The sequence below is a fragment of the Tauraco erythrolophus genome, chromosome 5, assembly GCF_009769465.1.
Source record: "Tauraco erythrolophus isolate bTauEry1 chromosome 5, bTauEry1.pri, whole genome shotgun sequence".
Lineage (NCBI taxonomy): Eukaryota > Metazoa > Chordata > Aves > Musophagiformes > Musophagidae > Tauraco > Tauraco erythrolophus.
Window position 1 is genome coordinate 81,010,183 of NC_141469.1, and position 22,451 is coordinate 81,032,633.

Consider the following 22,451-nt stretch of genomic DNA (forward strand, 5'->3'; position numbering starts at 1 on the left):
TGTTTGTCCCCTGACCAGAAGGGAAGATGCTTTCCAACTGTGCACCGGTGAATGGTTACGGTGCTGAGTTTTGGTGGTCGTTGTAGCAGCCATTGACTTCTGTGCCTGTTCTGCCTACTTGGCGTGGTTAACAAAGGCACTCCGCTTCCTGAATAGGGGCAGTTTTAATAGGAGGCTGTTGAATTTGGGAATTGTAATGTCTGTAAACCTAATTGATAAGACGAGGCAATACAGTGTTCAGTTAATAAGTGACTGTCTATAAAATAATTCAACTTGAGTAAAACTTACAGGAGTAGAAGCTTTATATAGTTCACTTTTTCCATAAGGTTTTATAAAAAGTAGAATCCTCCTGCAGGGAAGGATCCCTGTGCCACATTTGGAGTCTGTTCAGTAACGGAAGTGAGACGCGCAAGGATTACAGCCCTTTAAATGTGAACACAACCTTAAGCACGCAAGCAAACCGCTGACAAACAGCCCGTGTTCATGACAGCCTCTAATACTTGCCCACCATCACAACAGCATCTCATAAATTGGATTTATCGTGTTCCCTTAACCTTAATTCATTCATTAGATCACGCCCACCACTCTGAGTGCCTGGATAGCTGGACCAGGGAAGAGTGTCATCGTGTTCTCTAACCTGAATGAAATTGAATCAATTTTCCTTTCCTCGCCACCGTATGTGGATGTTTCTCACAAGACCCCTTTCCCCCAGCTTTTATTAAATCATCAAAAAGAATCAGGTTGAAGCTGTTACACAGACATGCAGATCTAAAATGAAAAGCATTAATGCTTTATAATGGTCCTCTCCTTGCTTTCCGGAAAGGAATGGAACACTGGCATCTTGTCACGAAAAGAAATGTTTTATCGGGGCTAAGAACCTATGAGACTGGGTTTTTGTAATAAGCATCGTGACAATTTCAGCTGATTTAAATAGCAGTTAACTGTGAGAGATGCAGTTTCACTTTTTATCAGAGCTTGAGCAGGTGAAGTCATGACACTTAGGACTGTCTCCTTTTTAAGAAATGCCATTAAATCATTCGTGAATAATGCATAAAATCAAGCCAATAAACTCTTTATGCCATGCCAGTCTCTTATTTACAGGAAATAAAATTGGAGCATGATGTGCAGTGAACTCTAACCAGAGGAGTCCCGCTGTCGTGCAGACACAGCCATGTGAGTGCTCAGCACAGTGTGCGTGTGCGGTTCCAGAAGGTTCTCAAGAACATCTGCAGCAGCAGGGGCTGACGGCTCAGCATGTTCCTGGCAGCGAGCAGCAGGCAGAGTTACAGTGGGCAGCAGATGGGAGAAGACAGAAATGGCCGTCTGGAAGTCGGGAGTCACGCAGGCCAGGGGACACAGTGATAATGTAGTTGCAATCACTGCTTTCTCTCTCTTTTTCGGCCAAACTGAGTGCTTTAGGGAATTCAGACTGAAGTCTAAAATTGACTGTGAAACGCTCATGGTGTAACACAGCCACAAAACAGTGAATAGTACAGGCTTTACGTTTCGCTTTTTAAATAAACGGAGTGCAAGAGATCAAATTTTGTGCCAGCTGCACTTCAATTACATTTACTGTCTAGTTGCCCCAAGTCAGACTCCTTTCTCTAAACGCATTTGTTTTACAAGTTCATTTGCAGTCTAACTATAGTTCAAATTCATAATCAAAAGAAAGGTAAACATTACTGTTCTTGTAGAGTAAAAGGACATGTCATGACATGCCAAGTTCAGCTTCCCCTGATTTTGCATCAAGACTACAAAGACCTGATCTACTGCCTCAGTCCTGGTCTTTATTAGCACCGGGGCAAATTTATCCCGTTGTATGGAGCTTCCAAATTAGGTTAGAAGAGTCACCCAGTGGCAAGACATGACCAAACATATCCTAACAGGTAACTGGTTCAGCCCTCTCAACTGCTGGTGAGACAGAGGTCTGCAGACACGTCAGTTCATGGCTATCTATCCCTGTAGACTTTAGGTAGATAAATTGAACCAATTAGAAAATTCTTTGAGATTTTCTGTAGAAAATTCCGGGGCCATGAGAGACCGTATTACCTTGACAGATATTGAAATGCAAGGAAACAGTCGTTTATCTTGCTTGTGATCGTCATTCTATTACTATCTTGTGGAAGTTACTACAATGCCCTTTCCACAAGGGAACTGTGACTGAGTGCTGATATTGCAGGCCCATACTACAAGTGTGTTCCATCCTCCTATAGGCATAAGCCAAACAAAAAATCACTCTGTTCTATAGCCACATCTGTAGATTGCTGCTGAACTATCTCATCTAACAGCAAGCAGGGAGAAAAAATTAATTACATAACCAAGCCGTGCTAGAGATGGAGTCAAGAGGTTAAACCTTAAACTGCCATTCTCCTTTTAGAGGAACTTTGTGGGAGAAATAAAACTAATTACGCTGTATTACTTACCCTAACAGGGTTTGTCTGAGTAGAGCAATGGGAGTGAGAACAGGATCCATGTACGTAGTTTACTTCTCAAGACTTCAAAGGAAATCAAACTGTTTGAATGCAAAAGTATCCTAATAAAAGCTGGAAGCGCATACAGACTTGGATATACTAAGAGCCTGCTACAATAGGCTATGGATTTTAAAGCCTGAAAAAAAAAATAATCTGGCTTTGGCACTTCACATCGTAATTTCTTCACCAAACCCAAGAACTGGGGCTTGGTGTGCAATATACCACATCTATAAGTGAAGACTGAGTATGAGACACTAGGTAATGTTATGGATTTTCCTCTATTATAAATGTTATCTTCTAATACAGCATTTATGGTTTGCTCATCCATTAGGGTAAGATTTAAACATTAAAGATTGTACCGTGGTTCTATTACAGGCTTTGCAAAAGCAGGTATTTTAACATACAATCACATCCAATTTGACAGGAGGAGAGGGAATGACAGGACGAGAGGGAATGGCCTCAAGTGACGCCAGGGGAAATGTAGGTTAGATATCAGGAAAAATTTCTTTACAGAGAGGGTTGTGAATTATTGGAACAGGCTGCCCAGGGAGGTGGTGGAGTCCCCATCCCTGGAGGTGTTTAAAAACCGTGTGGATTTGGTGTTGAGGAACATGGTTTAGGGACCCTGACAGTGCAGGGTGAACGGTTGGACTCGATGATCTTGAGGGTCTCTTCCAACCAGATGATTCTATGATCCTAATCTGCTGTCTCTTCCTGCAAGGCAGGAGGTTTAGGTACCATAACCAAAACTGTTAGAAATGCAGAGGAGCCGTAAAGGCCATTGTGCAAGAACTTGCTTTGTGTTTCAGCACTGTGGTGATCAGCTTTGGCAATGGCAGACTGCCCTGGGGCTTCCCACCTGCCTAACAATGGGTCAAATAAAATGCTGTTAAGGAGCAGTTGACATCTGCTGTAGTACAATTGTTTAAAATTGTAGCATGGATCAAATTTTTATTTTTGAACTGATGAATAGTCTTTCATCGCAGAATAAAGCATTTTAGAAGAATTCATTAAAGGTCTAGCAGTTAGATCAGTAGCAATTATTTACATGCATCTGAAATTAAGCCACACCACAGCAAAGTTCTGAATTGCCTGAACAATCATTCTGAATGGGTAACAAGCCAAGAACACAGCTCAGCTCTGCTGTCTCAGTTCTGTCATGTAACCAGTTCCTCCCATGAAAGCCCTCGCTACAAAAAGCAGCAGCTACAGTGCGAGTGAACTTGCAAGAAGCAAGTTAGCGTTTCCTTACAAGAGCTCAGGAGCGATCAACACAGAGGCCCCAAGAAAAGGGATCATGTTAGTGGCTGACCTGCTCAACAGTTTAGTTTATATGGTCTGGAACTGCAGCATTCCATGCGGGACGCTGTATGAGACTTCCAAGCTGAGCAGGGTTTGTCTGAGCCAGGCTGCTTTGCATGAGACTAATGAACTGCCCGCTTAGGCACCGCAGGGCCAGACCTTCACCAGGCGTAGCCCAGCACCCCCACGCCGCCCGCCCTCAGTGCTGCGCTGAGGTGTATCCACAAAGGATGAATTTAGCATCTTTTCTCCCCCACTGAAATGCACTTAAGTTTGCAGAACAAAATCAAGAGAAAAGTGCACTTCTGTCACTTGAACACAGTGTCAGTTTTATAATTGCATGTTCATACGAAGAACGCTTAATTGTAGGAAGTCATTTTATTGTTGAAATAAACGACTTATTTACAGTTACTTTACAGCTTTACAAAGCAGACATAATTCTTCTCAGAATAAAGTATCAAAACAGTGACAGTTTTAGCACTGTTTAAACACAGTTTATTCCAAAAAGAAATCTACAGCAATCAGTAGACTAAATCATATCGATCACATAATAAAATGCTGTCCCTTGCAACTACAAAGGTATAAAAAGACTGTTTATCAGTCATGATCTAGTGGATTAAGCATCTGCTATACTTCCTTCTTCTTCAGTATTAGTGGACCTACATTATCCCCTGTTAATTCATTGTGCTTGTTGTGGGAGCCATCACAGACTGGGAACTGGAAGAAAACATACATGAGGAATTAGTATAACTCTGTACAGCAATTGCTGTATGTGATTTTTGTATTTCTTCCTATGCCAAGACACAGAACACATGTTACTAAGGAAAGAAAACCCACTGCTAAGCAGTAACTACGTTTATGAGGTCCTAAAATAGCTGTTCTTAGACACAAAGTTAGGGAGAGTCTTTTCCACGAAAGAAGAGCAGTCAAACCAGCCATCACAGCCACAAATGGTTTAAGGTTTACTTGTGGAACTAGTGAAAGTACTCTTAATAGATTTAATCATTTGCAACCAGAAAGTACTGTTGTAAAGAAAGCTGAAATACTCAGCTGAAGTGATTATTCTGAAGGGAGAATAGTTGAGAGGGTTTCTTAGGTCCAGGGCAGATTTTTTTGTTAAAAGAGGAAAGCATTCAGTCCAGAGAGGACAAAACCAGAGTGCAGTCAGGAAATTCAAAAGAAATTTAGGGCAGATGAAAAACACTCATGTATATCTAGTTGATTTGGGGGATAAATACTCCCCAAACCAGCCACCTATTGGCTGCCCTGCACCAGATGGGGATACGCTCTCTCTCGCAACACAGGCCCAGCCTTTCTTTCATTCCAATCTGAACAACTTTCAGATTGCATTTTTTTTTTTGCACTGTTTTTGCATTTTTTTTTTGCACTGAACTTTTTTTTGCACTGTTTTTGCAAAAGAGAGTAGTTATCTTCTAATTAGTTGCAATGTCTTTCCAAGCATTAAACAAGGCTTGCTTGGTGTTAATCTGCTCAGAGGTGGCCACTCTGTGTTTCTAGAAAAACCCTACTGTGTTTCTTACAAGTTTCTCCAGTGTCTTTCTGCATGTAGACAGAGAAATAAGAACCACACCATTCTCAAAAACCAGGAACACGTTCCACCTCCAGAGAAGAGCAACAGGTCAACATGTAGCAATTCCCCACCGAAGCACTGATAAAACCATGCAAGGTTCAATCTCTCATTTCCCAGCAGCACCAAGTGTCTTACCGTCTTGGAACGCCAACACCTGCAGTACGCTTTGGTGAGGCACAGATCTTCAATGTTTATTTCGTTCACTACTTTCGGATTTTCCTTCTGGATCTTGAGGTTAATCAAGCTATCCTTCTGCTGTTTCTTCTTGGTGAGGAACGGACGAACGGCGAGGTAGCCGAGCAAGGCCAGCACCCCCAGGAAAGGCAACAGCCGCAGCCATTCTGAAACTGAAGAGAGGTGGAAGTTAGAGTGGCTCCAACATCACCGCAGCACGGTGCAGCACCAGCTGCGCTCAGATGGCTTAGGCGTAGGGCAGAGAATGGGGTTCCTCAGTCAGCAAGGCTCTGAGGGAAGCAGCACTCAGGGGGTTAAGTCGTAAGAAGGACAACCCAGATTAAAACCTGGGGTTTACTGTAGCCAAGGTAAAATTTTGACTCCTAGAATTTCATCTGGAGTTTAATTTTAACGCTCTAGACAATGACTCAATGGAAGAGAATAAATCCAAAGCAAATAAAAGATGCACTGAAACAAGGAACCCTAAAATTACAGGGTTCTGCTCATCGGAGGTAAACCAGCACTGAGTACTAGCAAACTGGGCACATTTACATGTGGTAAGTAAATCCAATGCTGGTACCTTAACATTCTCTATTTGAAGAACTATTCGGTACGTTTTATAATCCAATTTTTAATTGCCTATTTCAGATTTTTAGCTTCTTGAAATTTTTCTCATTTTATTTGTTCCAATTTTTTTTTAGAAACTTTTGGTAGAAACAATACAGATAATTAGAGAAGCACTAGCAAAACCTTCACCAATCTTTTTTGGTTTATTTTTCAGAGCTTTGTTTGCTCAAGGATCTGCAACCGGTTTCTACAACACACAGAGAAAGAAAGAGTCCTGAGATCAGGTAAGTAAAGCCACAGAAAATGGCTTTTTACCAAGCTGAGGAACTCTTTTAAGTATAGGCAACAGATTCAAGTATCCTCTGCAGACTTAGCTGCCTTGCTACATCATTATAAATCATCTAGACATACTGGTGAGAAAAACACTTGCTGGACTTTTCAAGAAATTCATCAGCACCTGGCATAAGGTCTAAATATATTAAAGGTGGATCCACTCTTCCAGCAAAACATGCTGTGACAATACTCCAGTGTAACCTAAGTACCACAGTGCAGCAAAAGAGAGAGCATTTTTCTACATTTCTGGAGAATACATTAAATCTGAACTCATGTAGAAATGGAAGAACGTTTAAAAATATTTTTAAATGAGAAACGAAGTACAATGAGCTGGAGCACAAACAGCTGCACAATCACTCTGTAAGACAAGACATGGTAATCAAGTTCCTCTTTAAAACTATTTACGATCAGAACATAGCAAAATTTTATTCTACAGTTTGGGTTTTGAGATTAAGATGTAGAACAAAGAGAATGCAATAGAGCAGGCTAAGGATGCCAGGTAGGTTGTAGCTCTAAGAAATTATATTATTCTGCAGAGCTTGATTTTATTTGTAATGACAGAGTACATGTTCATGCTAATGCTTTTCCAGTTATAACACAGTGGCTTTTTCTTAATAAAATGAATTTTCTGGAAGTACATCATGTCATGAAAATACTTTCTGGGACTGGTTTTATGTTCTTTGAGGTTTCTATAGCCTTTGAAGTGAAAACCACACTTGCTGCATTTATCTGGGAACGCACCACAAGTGTGTAAATGCTAAAGGCATCGCAAGAAATCTCAGCAACCCTTCCACACACCTGCACTCGCAGCGGTGCCTGTGCACAACGACTGACAAAATTTGCCAAGTCACTGCAACAGACTTGTCTCTGTTACTCTTTTCTCAGTTCCCACAACAAGCTGTAAGCCCTAAATAATAACAATTAACACTGACATACTGAAACGCTATTGGTTACTCGAATACAGAGTTTCCTGGACAGCAGTGCCTGTTTGTCTTTTCTATCATTACTGTTCCAGAACATGCTGCCAATAGGAATCCAAATGCACTTTTTGACCTTACGTGAAGGACTGACTTGGAAGGTGCTTTAGAAGAGAGGAAAAATATTTGGTCACTGAAAAAAAATTCCAAATTAGGTATTTAAGCTGACTGTTGTCAAAGAGGTGGATCTCTACAAAGCTGCTCTGAACTCAAGACAGAACAGACTTTCCAACAGGTGCACAATAATCAGAAGCAGGGCACCTATCGAGTGATGAATACGACTGGGCTGAGATTGACACACAAAAAGGAAATGTCTCGTGTCAGAATTAAACCTCATTAAAAGAGACTGGCACCTGAACAGCAAATGGCATCTCAATCACAGCTTGAAACTCCCCAATACAACAAGAACAAATCCGAACAGGAGTATGTCTGTGGGAGACTCGTAGCCATTTGAGTTCATCCAAATGAAACAGGAAGATGACAGCTGGAAACTCTGAAAAGGGAAATTAGAAACAACGAACAGGAAGTACAAATATATTATTTATCATGGTTATTATTTAATATTTGTGTCATGCTAACTGTTGATTAAGAGTTCTGTCCTCACTAGCCAATGATTTTACATATTTCTAATCTGGGAGTCTCTGGAAAGCCCCCAGTTACACCAATGCTTACACTAATCATAAGCTGACTTGTTATTGCCAAAAGACTGCCAGAAGCTCATATTTTTAGACTGAAAAATCAACATGACCGTGCTTCTAGGGCATGAGAGACAAGATGCTGTCACAAAAAGTCACAGGTCTTTGGAATGGGTGGGCAGAGATGGGCCGAAAGCTACACCCAAAGTAAGGCAATGGTATCTTCCTATGACTTTAAGCTGCTTGGCGTTTGTGAAGTTATTCGTACCTTTCTGAAGCAGATGCAAGGCAATTCGCAAGACTGTTTATTTTCATAGCTGACAACTCAGAATTCAGCAATTACATTGATTCTGGAGATTCTTTATCAGTTCTGCTGCATGGAAAGAGGCAGTCTTTGGAGCCAGAATGGAGAGCAGAGTATCAAAGAGGTTAGTCTTCAAACTTGACTTGTGTTAGACAGAGACCAATCCCAAAGATAAGTCCTGGAAAGTATCAGGAACATTACTGAAACAGGAAGGCCTGGAGAATTCCAAGAAGCTGAGGCCATGGACCACAGGCCACAATTACATTTCCGAGGAATGGCTGTCTTAACTTTTAGTCCAACAGTAACAAATCCAAAAAAACCCCAGAAGACACGTACACTGTGAACAGAAAGGAACTGGCCAGCCACTGACAGTCAAATCAAAGCAAGCGGTCCCTGCTTGTTTTTCACCAACTACTCCTTTGGTATCTTTCACTTTGATCTATATTTTAGCTAATTTCTGTGGAAACGACCTTACGCAGACCCAAAAGCAGCTTCTGACAGTAACAGCTCAACTGCAAGCCAAAACTTTAACAAGCATTAGCTACCAATCAAAATGAAGATTAGAACTGTGATTGTATATTCTCTAAACTGATGAAACTCTTCATGCAAATTCAAATTACTTACCCAATTACATTCTCTTCAGAACTAATAAGCAGTTCTACCCTAACTGTTGTCCGTTGTTTGCTTGGGTCTCTTAAGGGTGTTCTCATTGCTACGGAAATTAAACACGAAGGACACCACACACCACTTCAATATGCCTATTAGCTTATTTGGTAGGTTTGCAGATAGAGAGGTGGCAGACTTTTAGTGATACAGCACATTTTAAATAAATTAAAAGCCAAAGCAATGCGTAGATTAGCAAGCCCCTGCAAATGACACATTCATGGTTCAAACGGGTTCTGAAGACTCCGTTATCAACCTTCTTTCCCTCAGTATTGTAAAAGATGGTCCACAAACTGTCCTCTTCTGCCCGACAACTTGTTAGAAAGTCCCTCTTAACGTGTAGGCTGAGTGTAAGACAGCCCACACAGGACTGTGTCATGTTTATGGAAAGAAGACTAGTCCCTAGGTTCTTAGATAAACCTTGAAATTCTAACCACGGGCTATTTTGAAGTGAACCTCTATGCCTTTTTAATGACGTGTATCAGGATGAAAAGCAATGCCAGCAGGAGACAGCACTGTTCGTTTCAGTCAACTTGAGAAGGGAAGGGTAAAGCAGCTACGACAACAAACTGAGAGAGGCTTCTGAGCAGCAGCAGCAGCAGCAGCGTGACAATTTAGATATCCACTTTCAAACCCAAGGTCAAGCATAATTTCCTTCCTCCCTCCTTGCTTTCACCTTCAGGAGTTTTGCACTGGAAGTTCACAGTCTTCCCCTCTCCAAGCAACCAGTTTTCCGTTGCGATTTGGTGAGGTCACAACAGACAACAAGCATCTCAAGATTTTTCATCAGCGTGCCATATAATATTCCATACAAAAGGATCTTTCCTATACGTTTGGTGCGTTGTTTCTACAACTGACGCACCACAGGAACTAACGCCGCCTCTGCCTGGAAGCTAATGAAGGTTTACAGAGGCAAGAGAAGAGCTAACGAGCAAAGCACTGGACTGTTCCAGGTTTGGGTTCTGGCCTGCCATAACTTTAAGCACCTCGTACAGTTCTGCTGGGTTTTCCTCCATTTTCAACCAGACATACCTTTAGAGGAAGATACCTAGATATGACAGCAGATATTAGTCTAGTCTAGCTGACTGTTGAAAAAAAAAAAGAAAAATGCATCAAAAGTTGTCTCTCTAGCTATGTATTTTTAATTGTACCTCTGTTTCCCATTTTTAGAGTGTTCAGCACAAGACCAGTCAAAGAGATCACTAATAGAGGCAGTGGATTTTTTCAGGTATGCTCATTAATCCCTACCAGGTCTCAAAGCAATTTCTTACTCAGTTCTTTCTTTTACCTTTGTTTAATATTTTTGGGACTGACATTTCACATGTTTGGTCTCTACTTCAGGTTTCAGTCGTTCGCTTCTTGCCCTCCCTCCAAATTCAAGCAAGTACCTGTCAAAGGGGTAAATAACATGACAGCAAACCAGTTCTCCCCCATCGATCATTCTGTTAAAAAAAAAGTTCTGACCAGAGGTTTTCAGAATAAATTATATTACTACTACATAGTATGAGTAATTACAGAGACTGCAAAAATAATCCTGTTACAGAAATATAAGTTTGGACAAGTGAAGCAAGAAGAGATTAAACCCAAGCCTTACTAAGCTGAACAAATTTTAAGTATAACTTGTGGTTTAAAGGGCAATGACTTAAGAAGGAAACTTATTCTAGCCAAATACTAGAAATACAAGAAGCTGTAATATTCTGTAGCTTGTTGTATCCCCTTCTTCCCAGTTTTGCAGCAGCTGAATTTCTCTATTCAGTAAATATAATTGACAGCATTTTCAGGTAAGAGTAGTTGCAGAGAAAGAAGAATTGTTCATTTAAAATGAGTTTCCTTGTTGTGGGAAAGATAACAGGACTTTAAGTTTACAAGCAGCATAAACATGAGGGGAAAAAAAAATCAAACCTGGTTTTACATAAATTGTGCCTGTTCTAAATTAAATCATTTTTCAGCACTATTAAAGTCATACAGCTTAGTGCTGCAAAACAAACATGTAAGGTTGATTCTACACTTGGAAGAACTTTTCTATTTCCAGAGGGTTTCTGTTAGAGCATTCCTTTTAGTTGTTCTCGCCAAAGTAATCTTGTCATTTGACGGTACTCGAGGTTCTGCCTGTGTTATCACAGCTGAGCCTGGGCTCCGATGGTTCCAGTTTGCAAAGCACTGAACACCTGAAGAATTTGCTAGTATTGAGTTTTCTTCCTTTTTCGCTCTGGGATAGGGCTATGACTAACAAGTGGGTATTTCCACCCCCTCACCCAGAAGATACATATAAAAATGATTAAACAAAATTCCTAGCTTTGTGTATGGGTAGCAGGCTCCCAGAAACAGACTACTTTTTTTTTTTTTTTCATCAGTGCAGACACTCTGTTCAACTTTTTGAGCAAATGAAGAGGCAGTGGTTTAGGCCTTAAGCTAAAATCCCATTTTCTGTAGGTGCACGGCCTCTGACTTGCTGGTACTTGCACAGAGAGGAATTTTAAGCGCAGTGCAAACGAGCTGGGGCCGAGGAGCCTGGCACGTTCCACTCCATCACTAGATTTTATTCTGTCATCATCTACCTCATGCGACATTTTACACGTCTCGCTGGACAATTTTCCTGCTGAAACGTTCCAGTGGTGATTTAACGTTCGGGATTCCCCCTTTTTTTTCCACTCAGAGGGTGGTGAGGCACTGGAACAGGTTGCCCAGAGAAGTTGTGGATGCCCCATCCCTGGCAGTGTTCAAGGCCAGGCTGGATGAGGCTTTGGGCAACCTGGTGTGGTGGAGGGATTCCCTGCCCATGGCAGGGGGGTTGGAACTGGATGATCTTTGAGGTCCCTTCCAACCCGAACCATTCTATGATTCTTTCCGCAGCGGCTAACCCATTCCTCACGGCCCGCAGAAAGCCAGCGGTGCCTCAGGCGAGGCCTGGCAGCCGCAGCCCGGCCCGGGACAGGCCCGGGGGCTGTGCCGAAGCCCCGGCGGGCGCCAGCGGCCAGGCAGGAGGCTGCCGCCCGGGCCGGCCCCTCACGGGGCGGCGGGAAGGGGGTGACGGCCGCCGGGTCCCCCTCCCCCCCGCTGCTCTCACCTACCCGTGAGGCGGATGAAGCCGCCGACGCTCTCGGGCAGCGGCAGGCGCTTGAGGTAGGCGGGCAGCTGCACCTTGACGATGCGGGCCAGGCTCTCCAGCACCATGGCGGCGGGACGGGATCGCTCCGCGGCCACCGACCTGCCGGCCGCCCGCGCGCGCGCGCTTCCTCGGGCCGCTCCCGCCGCGCGTGCGCCGCGGGGCGGGGCGGGGCGGGGCGGCGCCGGTGCCGCGTGCGCTCAGGGAGCCCGTGCCTTCCCGCCGGGCCGCGGGGTGGCGCGCGGGCGGCGGCGCCCGGTACCGGCGGGAAGGAGCGGCGGCGCGAGCGGAGCCTGGTGGGCAGCGGGGCCGGCCGGGCGGGGAAGGCGGGGGGGGGGTTGGTGCGGGCCGGCGCCGCGGCCGGTAGCACCCAGGAGGGCGGGTCCCGAGTCGGCAGCTTTGCCGAGGCCGGCAGGGGGGGCAGCGGCCGCCCCGCGGGTCCGTGGCGGTGTCCGGCCGGTCGCTCGGGCCGTGCTTAGCCTGGACAGGCCTCGCTGGAAGGGACGCCTAGGGAGGTGAGGGAGCAGGGCTTTAATAACGTGCGGCTTATAGGATATGTATTGCCTGTCATCACCGTGGTTTTTAAAGGTGCGTTTCACTTTGGCGGTCTTCAAAATATGGAAGTAAGACTGAAAATTTCTATTTGTATGAATCACAGAATCACAGAATGGTTCGGGTTGGAAGGGACCTCAAAGATCATCTAGTTCCAACCCCCCTGCCATGGGCAGGGAAACCCTCCACTACACCAGGTTGCCCAAAGCCTCATCCAACCTGGCCTTGAACACTGCCAGGGATGGGGCATCTACAAGTTCTCTGGGCATCCTGTTCCCAGTGCCTCACCACCCTCACAGTGAAAAATTTCTTCCTTATCTCTGATCTAAATCTGCCCTCTTTCAGTTTAAAGCCATTGCCCCTTGTCCTATCACTACACGCCCTTGTAAAAAGTCCCTCTCCAGCTTTCCTGTAGGCCCCCTTTAGGTACTGGAAGGCTGCGATAAGATCACCCCGGAGCCTTCTCTTCTCCAGGGTGAACAACCCCAACTCTCAAGAATGATGCTTTTCATGTATCAGACTCTTCTGAGGTGGGATAATGTGAGTGCTGAGAGGTTTAATGTTACAGGGAGAGGCCCATCCGCCTCATGTTTGGCAATACTTTGCGCAGAACAAGCTGTATCTCTGAGCATGTTATTTGATTTTGTTTCATTTTATTTTATGTCAAGGAGACTGGTCATTTTTGCATAGGAAATTGCCCTGTGTAGCTGGGTGAAAAAATGGGAAGTATGCAGCCATTCCAGGTCCATTTAGACAATCCAGCCAGACACGAAAACTCTTGCATTAGTCCTTTGGTCATGAGTCTAACACCACTTGGTTCAAGATGCTTTGCTACCGTTGGTCAATCCATCGAATGTTAGTAGCACATAGCATGAGCATCTTCAGGAAAGCTGAAGCAGTGCAACCTCAAAAGATGTATCTCCTTCCTTATGTTATCTTGACTGGAGCATAGTTCTTTCTCCTCCTCCAGTGTACAGAAACCACACCATATCTGTCCATGTCAACTGTGCACTTTTCCTGCCAGCCTGGAATTGGTAATAAAGGAATTTTGAGGTAAATTCATAGGGTTGAGCAAAGCCATGAAAGAGTAATGGTAAGTGTTTCTTGAGTCAGGTGAATGCATCGGTCTGCCTTTGGCTGAATCTACTCGGTGGTCATGTTTGCCTTGTATTGACTAGGATATACAAACCCCGTGCTAGATCTCTTTCACTAGTTTGCTTTCATGATCAATTCAGGACAATGATCTCAACCAAAAGTTAAAAACACCATAAGGCAAATACTGGAAGCTTGGTTTAAGACAAATCCAGCTTGTTCCCACTTCTGGCCTGAATATTACTTTTCTACCTATGACCCCTAATTTCTAATTTCCTGATTAATCATCATCTTTAGCTGGTGAGAATATTCCTGTGATCTGAGAGTGTCTTAGTTCTCTGCCTCACCTAAGTTTATCCTTGTAATGACTATGTCTGATGTCCTAAGATGGTTCCTTCTTGTGTAGGCAAATGCCTGCTATTAGACAAGATAATGAAAGAGCAAAATGCTCGATTATTCTGCAAAGATTACAAATCAGATGTCAGGATGTAACCTTGTTTGTGAAACTTTCTGAGGGAAGAATACATAAGGCTCAAGATACATAAGGTAAATCCTTCAGCTCTGAATCAAACAACTTCACATTGAAGTTGAGAGCCTCTGTCCTTCCCTCCTTCTCCCTTTCTTCTGCTCTTCCAGCCTTCTCTGGATGCTCTCTGTGATGCTGCGAGCGCAGCTGACATTTCACTGAAGCTCCTGAGCCTCGCTGTGCTGCCTTTGATCAGTGCTCCACTCAGCACGCTGCTAGACAATCTGCACATGTTGCAGAGGAGCCGTTCTCCCTGCGCCTCACCTGCCTGCAAAGGTAGCAGTTGACATGAGTGATGGATGGTTTTGGTATATGAAGGGCTGAAGTCATAGGTTATGGAAAAACTATAAAGAAAATGAGCCCTAAATGAGCTTCTTAAGGGGAGGCAAAAGATGCTCTTTAGAAATCCAGTTTGAATTGTGGCTCAGGAGATTTATGTTCACTCTTCAACTTGGCCGCATACTTCCTGTTTGACTTAAGGAGAAAAATGTCAGCTGCACGTTTGCTCAGTCCTGCGGAAAAGAACAGGGTTTTACACAGTAGTCCATCTTCAGGGACAACATTATGGTGTCAGAACTTAAGATCAGTCAACATCAGGATGTTTCAATATCTGGAAGTGTTCAAGGCCAGGTTGGATGAGGCTTTGGGCAACCTGGTGTAGTGGAAGGTGTCCCTTCCCATGGCAGGGGGGTTGGAACTAGATGATCTTTGAGGTCCCTTCCAACCCGAACCATTCTATGATTCTGTGTTTATCAGGCAGGTGTGACATCTTCCTTCTATTACACTTATTTAACACCCTATGTGGATGTTCTTATTCCACAGGCAGATTGCTGCTCCAGGATTTTATCAGCATCCTTTTCAACTTTGCCTCAGATCTCAATACTGCTGGGTAAATGGAAAATTTTCTACCTTTTCTTTTGAGAGTAATATACAATTCATTCTTGCATATTAAGCGTCAGTTTGTGAATTGTTAAAAAGTAGAGATTGCCTCTGCTGATGTGTTTCACACTGAATTTGGCCACTGAAACTCTGGTATATGGGTATATTAGGATATATGGGTGTTGTAATAACAATAACAGCACAAAAAGCCCAAGCATAGATACTTGAAGAGAACCTAGCTCACTGATACTGGAATATGATTATTGCTTTCAGCAGTAGGTATCCTCTATCACTGGGATTTTTCATCTAGCCAGAATATTACTGACAAGATGGAGCATGGAGCCCACATGAAGAGATCTACATAGTTAGTGCTAGCTCAGGTCTTTTACATGAAGAGTTCCCAAAACACAGCCCAAAAGAGAACCAGCCCAATTATCTTACTACTATGCATACTTTGAGAATGGTAGAAAAGTTCGTGGTGTGAATGCAGATCATGTTTGGCAGAATTTATTCTGCCATGCATAATGTCCCTACAACATGGCTGCATTGGTCTGGCTCGCAGTAGAAATAAGAGTTGCCTTCAGCATCCCCAGGCTGGTTGGTCCTGCTCCAACAGACTGGGCATAGGTGAAAAGAAGCTGGTTGTGTTCCTCTTCTTGTTACTCTTCAAAAATTACTTAATTTCCTTGTGCCTTTAATTCAGATGTAAAATGAGATAATGCTTACCGGTCTGTCTAGAACACCAGGATTTGCAAAGGAAAAGAACATTTATAAATTATATTTATTCATTTTATTTTACGAAGTACACACCAGTAAGGATAAAAGATGAAAGGTTCTGAGGTAGCAGACTCACAGCCCTTCCATTTCGAAAACAAGCCTAAGTAGCACACTAATTTGCTCAGCATTTTTTCATGGTAATGAGCTTTTCTATCAACAGGATGTCTGTGTTGTTAAAACCATTTTCTTGGAATTGGCATTGCCATTTTCCATACTGAGAGCCTAGAATAATCTCTGCAGCAGGCAAAAAGTACTGTTGTCAACTAAAAACCATCCTGTCACCAAAGGGCTGGCTTCTGCCATCAGCAAACACAAGCCTCTGTCTAGGAGGAAGGTAGATCTCTCCCTTTGTGCTCGAATCGTTTCACAATGGGGTTTGATGAGCTGCTGTTCCTGGCTGTATGCAAAGATCTCTCTCTCTTCCATTTCCCAAAAGTAAGCAAAATCATCACACCCCGGAAGGGCTGTAGGAACTGCAGTGCCTCCATCAGTTTGCTGCAGCACTGTCAACACCCAACTATTAAATAATAGGATCTCAAAAAATAAGAAGACTGGCTTAAAAACATAAACCATAAGACCATATATATGAGGTCACTTTCCTCTATTTTATGAACACTGCAAGGAAGTTGCAACTGCATTGCATGCAGGTTAGCTTTTTGTTTCTTCTCTTTACATCCAGAGGCTTAACTGCCTTTAGAAGAAAGCTCGGATCGTCATGCTTCCACTCAACTCGGAGACCTGGCACCTGAAGTGGCTTCTGCTGGTGTTCATTGGAAATACCTGCTACTCTGTGGTGGGCAACGTGTTCGAGAGAAAAATGAGTTAAGGAAACAAATCCCATTTATAATAGCATCACTAGGATAATTTTGTGATTGCATACTTTTCATATTATAAAATTTCTACTAAATTAGCATATTACTTTCTAATTTAACTAATATCCAAGAATTTTACAATGTAACTATTATGTTTTGAAGGCAAGTGCTATTGTAATTGCCTAAATAACTGCAGTGTCCCACTAATAGCATGTATTATTGTTGAATTTTCAAATTCTCTGTGGCTTAGAATGCTATTTATTGTCACAGATTGTAGCAAATTAATCTGTGAAAAAAATGAAAACGGGAACGTAAAGAAAAATGGCAAGATTTCGAAGAACTGGGTCAAGTTCCAACATGGCACCTTTGTGCATGAAAGAACAGAGCAGTGGACACTGGTTTTATTTGTTCAAGAAAAATACCATGCTTTGATCTCTCAGCCACAGGTTTAACATTTCAGTTTGTTTTTCTGACTACTACTGCTAGGGAGTGGGAAATGATACTCCTGAGTTGGGCAGGAAACAAAGCTGAAGAAACCTCCAACTCAAGAAAGAATAGGTGTATTCAGTACTAACTTCCTAGATATCCCCAGATAAAGTTCAGTCCCTTTCTACTTACATTGTACGTTGTTTCCCAGCTGGAACTGTCTTTTCATGCCACAGTTAGCACTGGTCCACAGTAGTGTATTCTACAGCTACTGTAATATTTGCAGAAATAGCACAGGATGAAACTGTGACTATCAACTCGGTTACACTAAATTACTGATTTCAGCTGCCTTTATTTAAAGCACAGAAAGTAACAAGTTGTATGACATGAAACTATTGTAGGTAACATCAGTCAAGTAACGCTAATGATGTACAGGAATGTACACAGTAAATACAACGTTGCAATGAGTTTTAAATGTTGAGCCATTACATGAATCATCCAGTCTTTCCATCCACATTAGGTAGCTGATCCAATATGCACCTCTCGTGAGGATCCAGACTGATCTGATCGCTCGTCACATACAGACTTGCATGGATTTGGAACTTTATTGGCTTCCAGGGAGATCCTACTTCACAACAGTTTTACTCAAATCAGAACAAGGGTCATTAGGGTTCACTAATATGTTCATAGTGATTTGTGGCAGGTTCTGCCTGGTTTGTTGCAATGAACCAGGCTGCAAAATCCCGAGATGGTCCCCTGGGAGAAAGCTGCAGTGATGGAAAACATAGATCCTCCTCTATGCTAAAAGACCTACAGAGGACAAAGCTAGCAATATCTGGGAAGTACACACTGCTAAATGAACAGACGTGATGTAGAACCACTACCAAAACACTCCAAGCTGCTCTCTTATGATGGGAATTCCAGGGAAAAGAAGCTGTGTGTATGTTAGTATATTCTCAGCAGGGGACCACTCACCATTCCCTTTTAAACTGCATTGATCCTTGCTGTCAGTGAAGACTGTGTATCCTTGACCAGGGTATATTTGTTCCCTTGGTACTTTAGTCCCTTGGTGTAATAGCTGTCACCGAAAGGTATTTCCCTCATTTGGAACGCAAAGGTGAGACTGCCACACGACTAATTCCTGTTTGTTGGCAGTGGCTAATTATGGCACAGAAAAACGACCAGCTTCCCCAGGCAAGAACAGAGTACACGATCTCTGCAATACAGCTGCACTCTGCTCTTCAGTCCTTCCTGTGTCATGATGCCCACGGACACTGCCGTAAACCAGTTTACCATTCTTTCCCAGGCTGCTGTGTAACAACAGCCTTGCCGAGATTTCTGAGCCTGTCTCCCCTTTTTCAAGGTTAGCCAGGTCTGGGGCATTGACAGTAACCCATACTCCCATACTCACACCCATACCCATACTCCTCCTCTGTCATCTCACAATAATAGAGAGGAGCCAAAAAAAAACCCAACCCCAAAACACCATGCCTCTTCAATTTCAGACGACAAATACATGTGTAATGATGGAGATGAAAGCAGTGAAGAAGTGGCTGTCTCGATTACAAGACATGGAATAATACTACAGCAGGTAAATAAGATTAATATGGCCTCTTTTATGCCTATCTTAGTAATGCTTTTTCTTTTCTATTTTTCCAGGCACTCCCTGTCCTCTGGGCTGCAGGTCAGCTGTAGCACAGCACACTTCCAAATCTAGGTAGTCGGCTATTCCCTAGAAGATTTGTAAGTTACTTTCCTACTTACTTTTCAAGATCTTCCCAGAATTTTATATAAATTTGGTACTTCACCCCAGTACAGGGAGCTGTAAGGTCTGTAAATACATTTTTTTTAAACATCAGTTTCTTTTTTCTCTTCGAATCAGCAGAGAAAGCAACCAACACAAAAAGTAGGATATAAACTTATCACCTCAAAGTTTACAAAACTTACTTTACAGGAAATGTAAGTGATGTAATGACTGTGAAAGGTAAAAACTAAGTGAAAAATAAATACATAGTAATTAAGAGGCATTCGTCTTGAACAGTGTGCTAGGACAGTGCTTTTGGAAACTAGGAAAAGATCCTAGTGCCCGTTTTTTTAGAGCAGAAAGCCTTTCATTGAGAATTAGTCTTGTCATAGGTGTCTGTAGTTAATTTATTAAGATGCTTGAGAAAGTTTTAAACTGTTTCCCCAAGATGAATTAAATTATTTTTATTCAAGTTTTTTTACACTTTCATGTGAGTTAACTTTGACAGCTTCAGGGACAGAAATGTTATAATTATGCAGAAAACGGGTACAGGAGAAATGGATGCTGCATGTAGTACCTCGAATTGCCTGTCCAATGTGATTTGATACTGTCAAATATCCTGAAATGTACAGGTAAACATATCATTTAGTCTCCAAGTACCTGAGTGCTCCATGCCTAATTGCAGCAGTGTTCATTTTTCTAATATGGGAGCTAAACAGATAACATAAAATCATTTAACATAGGCCACCAAATAGTCAGCAAGGACTAAGAAATTATCTTTCTCCCTGTTAACTTACATTTAAATCACTATGGCTGAGAAAATTAGTATCTTGCATCCCACTACCAACTCCTTATTTCAGTGGGTTTTTTTTTAAGATGATGTCTCATTATCCAAAGGAAAAAAAATAATTGCAGCCCTCATTGTCATTATAAAAACAAATGAATCATATAATTATAGAATCATAGAATGGTTCGGGTTGGAAGGGACCTCAAAGATCATCTAGTTCCAACCCCCCTGCCATGGGCAGGGACACCCTCCACTACACCAGGTTGCCCAAAGCCTGATCAACCTGACCTTGAACACTTTCAGAGATGGGGCATCCACAACTTCTCTGGGCAACCTGTTCCAGTGCCTCACCACCCTCTGAGTGAAAAATTTCTTCCTTATATCTAATCTAAATCTTCCTTTTTTCCGTATAAAGCCATTGCCCTTGTCCTGTCACTACACACCCTTGTAAAAAGTCCCTCTCCAGCTTTCCTGTAGGCCCCCTTTAGGTACTGGAAGGCTGCTATAAGATCACTTGAAGATTGTTATACTTGAAGGCTATTACTTAACTTGTAAGGCTATTACTTAACTTGAAGGCTGCTATAAGATCACATGAACATTTATTTCTTGTAAAAGTGACAAATCTATGTAATATTTCTTGAAAGGCTGAAAAGCATGCTTGACTTTGAAGAATAAAAATTGCCAGGAGTGCAGAAGCTAGGTTGCCTTTGCTTTATAATTTGCAAAATTTTCAACAACTTGCCAACACCTGGCCATGCGTCATGACCACCGCGTGTGTCACAACCCACCCTCTCAGAAGTACAGCCCTGATCCATCCCCGTAACCATAATGAACAGTGTGGGAACTGGCTAAATTCAGTATTGGTGATTTAGAGTCATCAGCAATACTTCCTGAATTACAATATGACAGCAAACAAGAAAAATATTCCTTCCTTCTAAGGGATATATTTGGCTGCAATTACCTGGATACTAGAGGTCTAAGCAAGCTCTTGGGCATCTTATGGTTAACTGGGACATACCAAAAACTTTAAAGATAAGGTTGCTCCAAAGAACAAAAAGAAAAGTTAAATGACTCCTAGGACCACATGGTAGTTGGCCAGTTAAATTCATTGTCTAAATACATGGCATATACTCTGGTCAGTTCAAACACAAACAAAACAAACAAAAACCCTGAAGTATTTCTGTGGACTTTCTTATTTACTTAAATCATTATTTTAAATTAAGTCAATACAGCATCAAACAATTAAAACACTGCAATCTACAAGACTATGTAATAATTTTCCTAGGGAAACATAGCAGTATTTTGTATAAATCAGTTAGAGGGGGAGAGAGAGAGAATGTTCTACAAGGAAAAAAAGCCTCTAAATGAAGAGTGACAGAAAGTCAGCCTGCTACCTCTGCTTAGGTGTAATGTTTGTTTAGCTACAAACATGGGAATGGTTCACCAGGACTGCCTCAGAAAGAGGGGAAATGGCCAAGAAAAGTGTTTTGCTGCGGGCCAGTTGAGAAGTCAGTGGTACTCAGGCTCCTAACTCAGAGAGGGTCCCTGACCCAGGTCTTCTGGAAACACTGGGTGATGTCTGTGGGAAAACCTGAGATAAAAGGCAGTTTATACTTCAATATACAGTACACCATCAGTGTCTCGATTAGCTCAGGCTAACTCATTCCCTGTAACTCTGATCAAACAAGGAAAATTGTACTTGGCATGTAGCAAGCCAGGTGAATGGAAGCCGACACTTCAAATCAACCAGTGCAGCACATTAGGAAGTCTGAGCAGCCTTGCCTATGCTAGGGAGCCTGTGAAATATGTTAGCTAGCCTGTCTGAATAACTAACTTTAATCCTTAACATTTTATCTGGATTAGCAACTTTAATAGTGTATTAAGTACACTGGTCAAATCATTTGTTAAAGCCAAACACTCCTCAAAGGTTGTGCTTTGCTTAGTACATTTGCATCCTGGAACAAGCATTGGAGGAGCAATCAAATTAGGATGGTCCAAATCTGACTAGTAATCAATTACATCAAAGTAATAAAAAATAGACGTATCTTGAAAGCGCTTTGGAGAGTCCTTTGATGTCTTCTCTAGCAAACACAATAGGCCAAGTGAAGTACTGCTGAAAAGTGCTGTGAGAGGTTGGTAATTTTCGGTACCGGTGTAACTCCTACACACTGAGTGCACAGTCTGAAGGCAGCCTGAGGGGTCAAAAACAGGTACAACAAGGAAAAGCAACCACCTCCAAAGGGATGGGGTAAAGTAGGTCACCATTAAACGTGTTTTTGAAGAGATCTCCAACCAGCGTACCCTGGCCTACTGGAATGGATAGAACTCTGATTTGCTCCAGAGAGGGGTTTCACCTGCTGAATTCAGCCTGCGTGCCTTATTTTAGCAACTTTGACTAATTGCTCAGCCCTTCGCACCCCTGTTTTAAGATGCTATTTTGACATGTATGTATGCATTATCTGTGTTTATTCAGGAATGCAAAGAATTCACATGAAAGAAGAAAACAAAGGTTAGTGAGTAACTGCATGACAACAAAACTTTTCATTTTTCAAAATTGACATCGTAATTACGCCACGCACGTGCTCATCTGAGTTTCATGCTTCAATATCAGCACAGAAAATGAACATTCTTGTTGACAAACTGCTGCTGACTTGAAAGGAATATTTTTTTTCATTTAGATCAGATGGTAGTTTTGCTGGGAAAAAAAAGAATACTCCGTATGAATACTAATAA

General features: G+C 42.4%; 1 protein-coding gene and 1 long non-coding RNA gene across 3 annotated transcripts; one reads left to right on the top strand and one right to left on the bottom strand.

Moving 5' to 3' along the window:
* Positions 1 to 4,256: 4,256 nt before the first annotated feature.
* Positions 4,257 to 12,191, bottom strand: CISD2 (CDGSH iron sulfur domain 2). Of its 2 annotated transcripts, XM_086611885.1 has the most exons (4): positions 12,089 to 12,122; positions 10,306 to 10,405; positions 5,500 to 5,711; positions 4,257 to 4,490 (listed from the first exon to the last, which is right to left on the bottom strand). In XM_086611885.1, the coding sequence occupies exons 2-4, from the start codon at positions 10,331 to 10,333 to the stop codon at positions 4,401 to 4,403; spliced, it is 330 nt and encodes a 109-aa protein (XP_086468011.1). In that variant the 5' UTR covers positions 10,334 to 10,405; positions 12,089 to 12,122; the 3' UTR covers positions 4,257 to 4,400. The 2 variants fall into 2 exon arrangements, with proteins under 2 accessions (XP_086468011.1, XP_086468010.1); XM_086611884.1 differs by lacking the exon at positions 10,306 to 10,405 and having other exon boundaries at positions 12,089 to 12,191.
* Positions 12,192 to 12,384: 193 nt separating this feature from the next.
* Positions 12,385 to 19,914, top strand: LOC147528755 (uncharacterized). The gene is made up of 3 exons (XR_015222155.1): positions 12,385 to 12,419; positions 15,116 to 15,182; positions 16,629 to 19,914. It is a non-coding gene; the product is annotated as an uncharacterized LOC147528755 (long non-coding RNA).
* Positions 19,915 to 22,451: the final 2,537 nt, after the last annotated feature.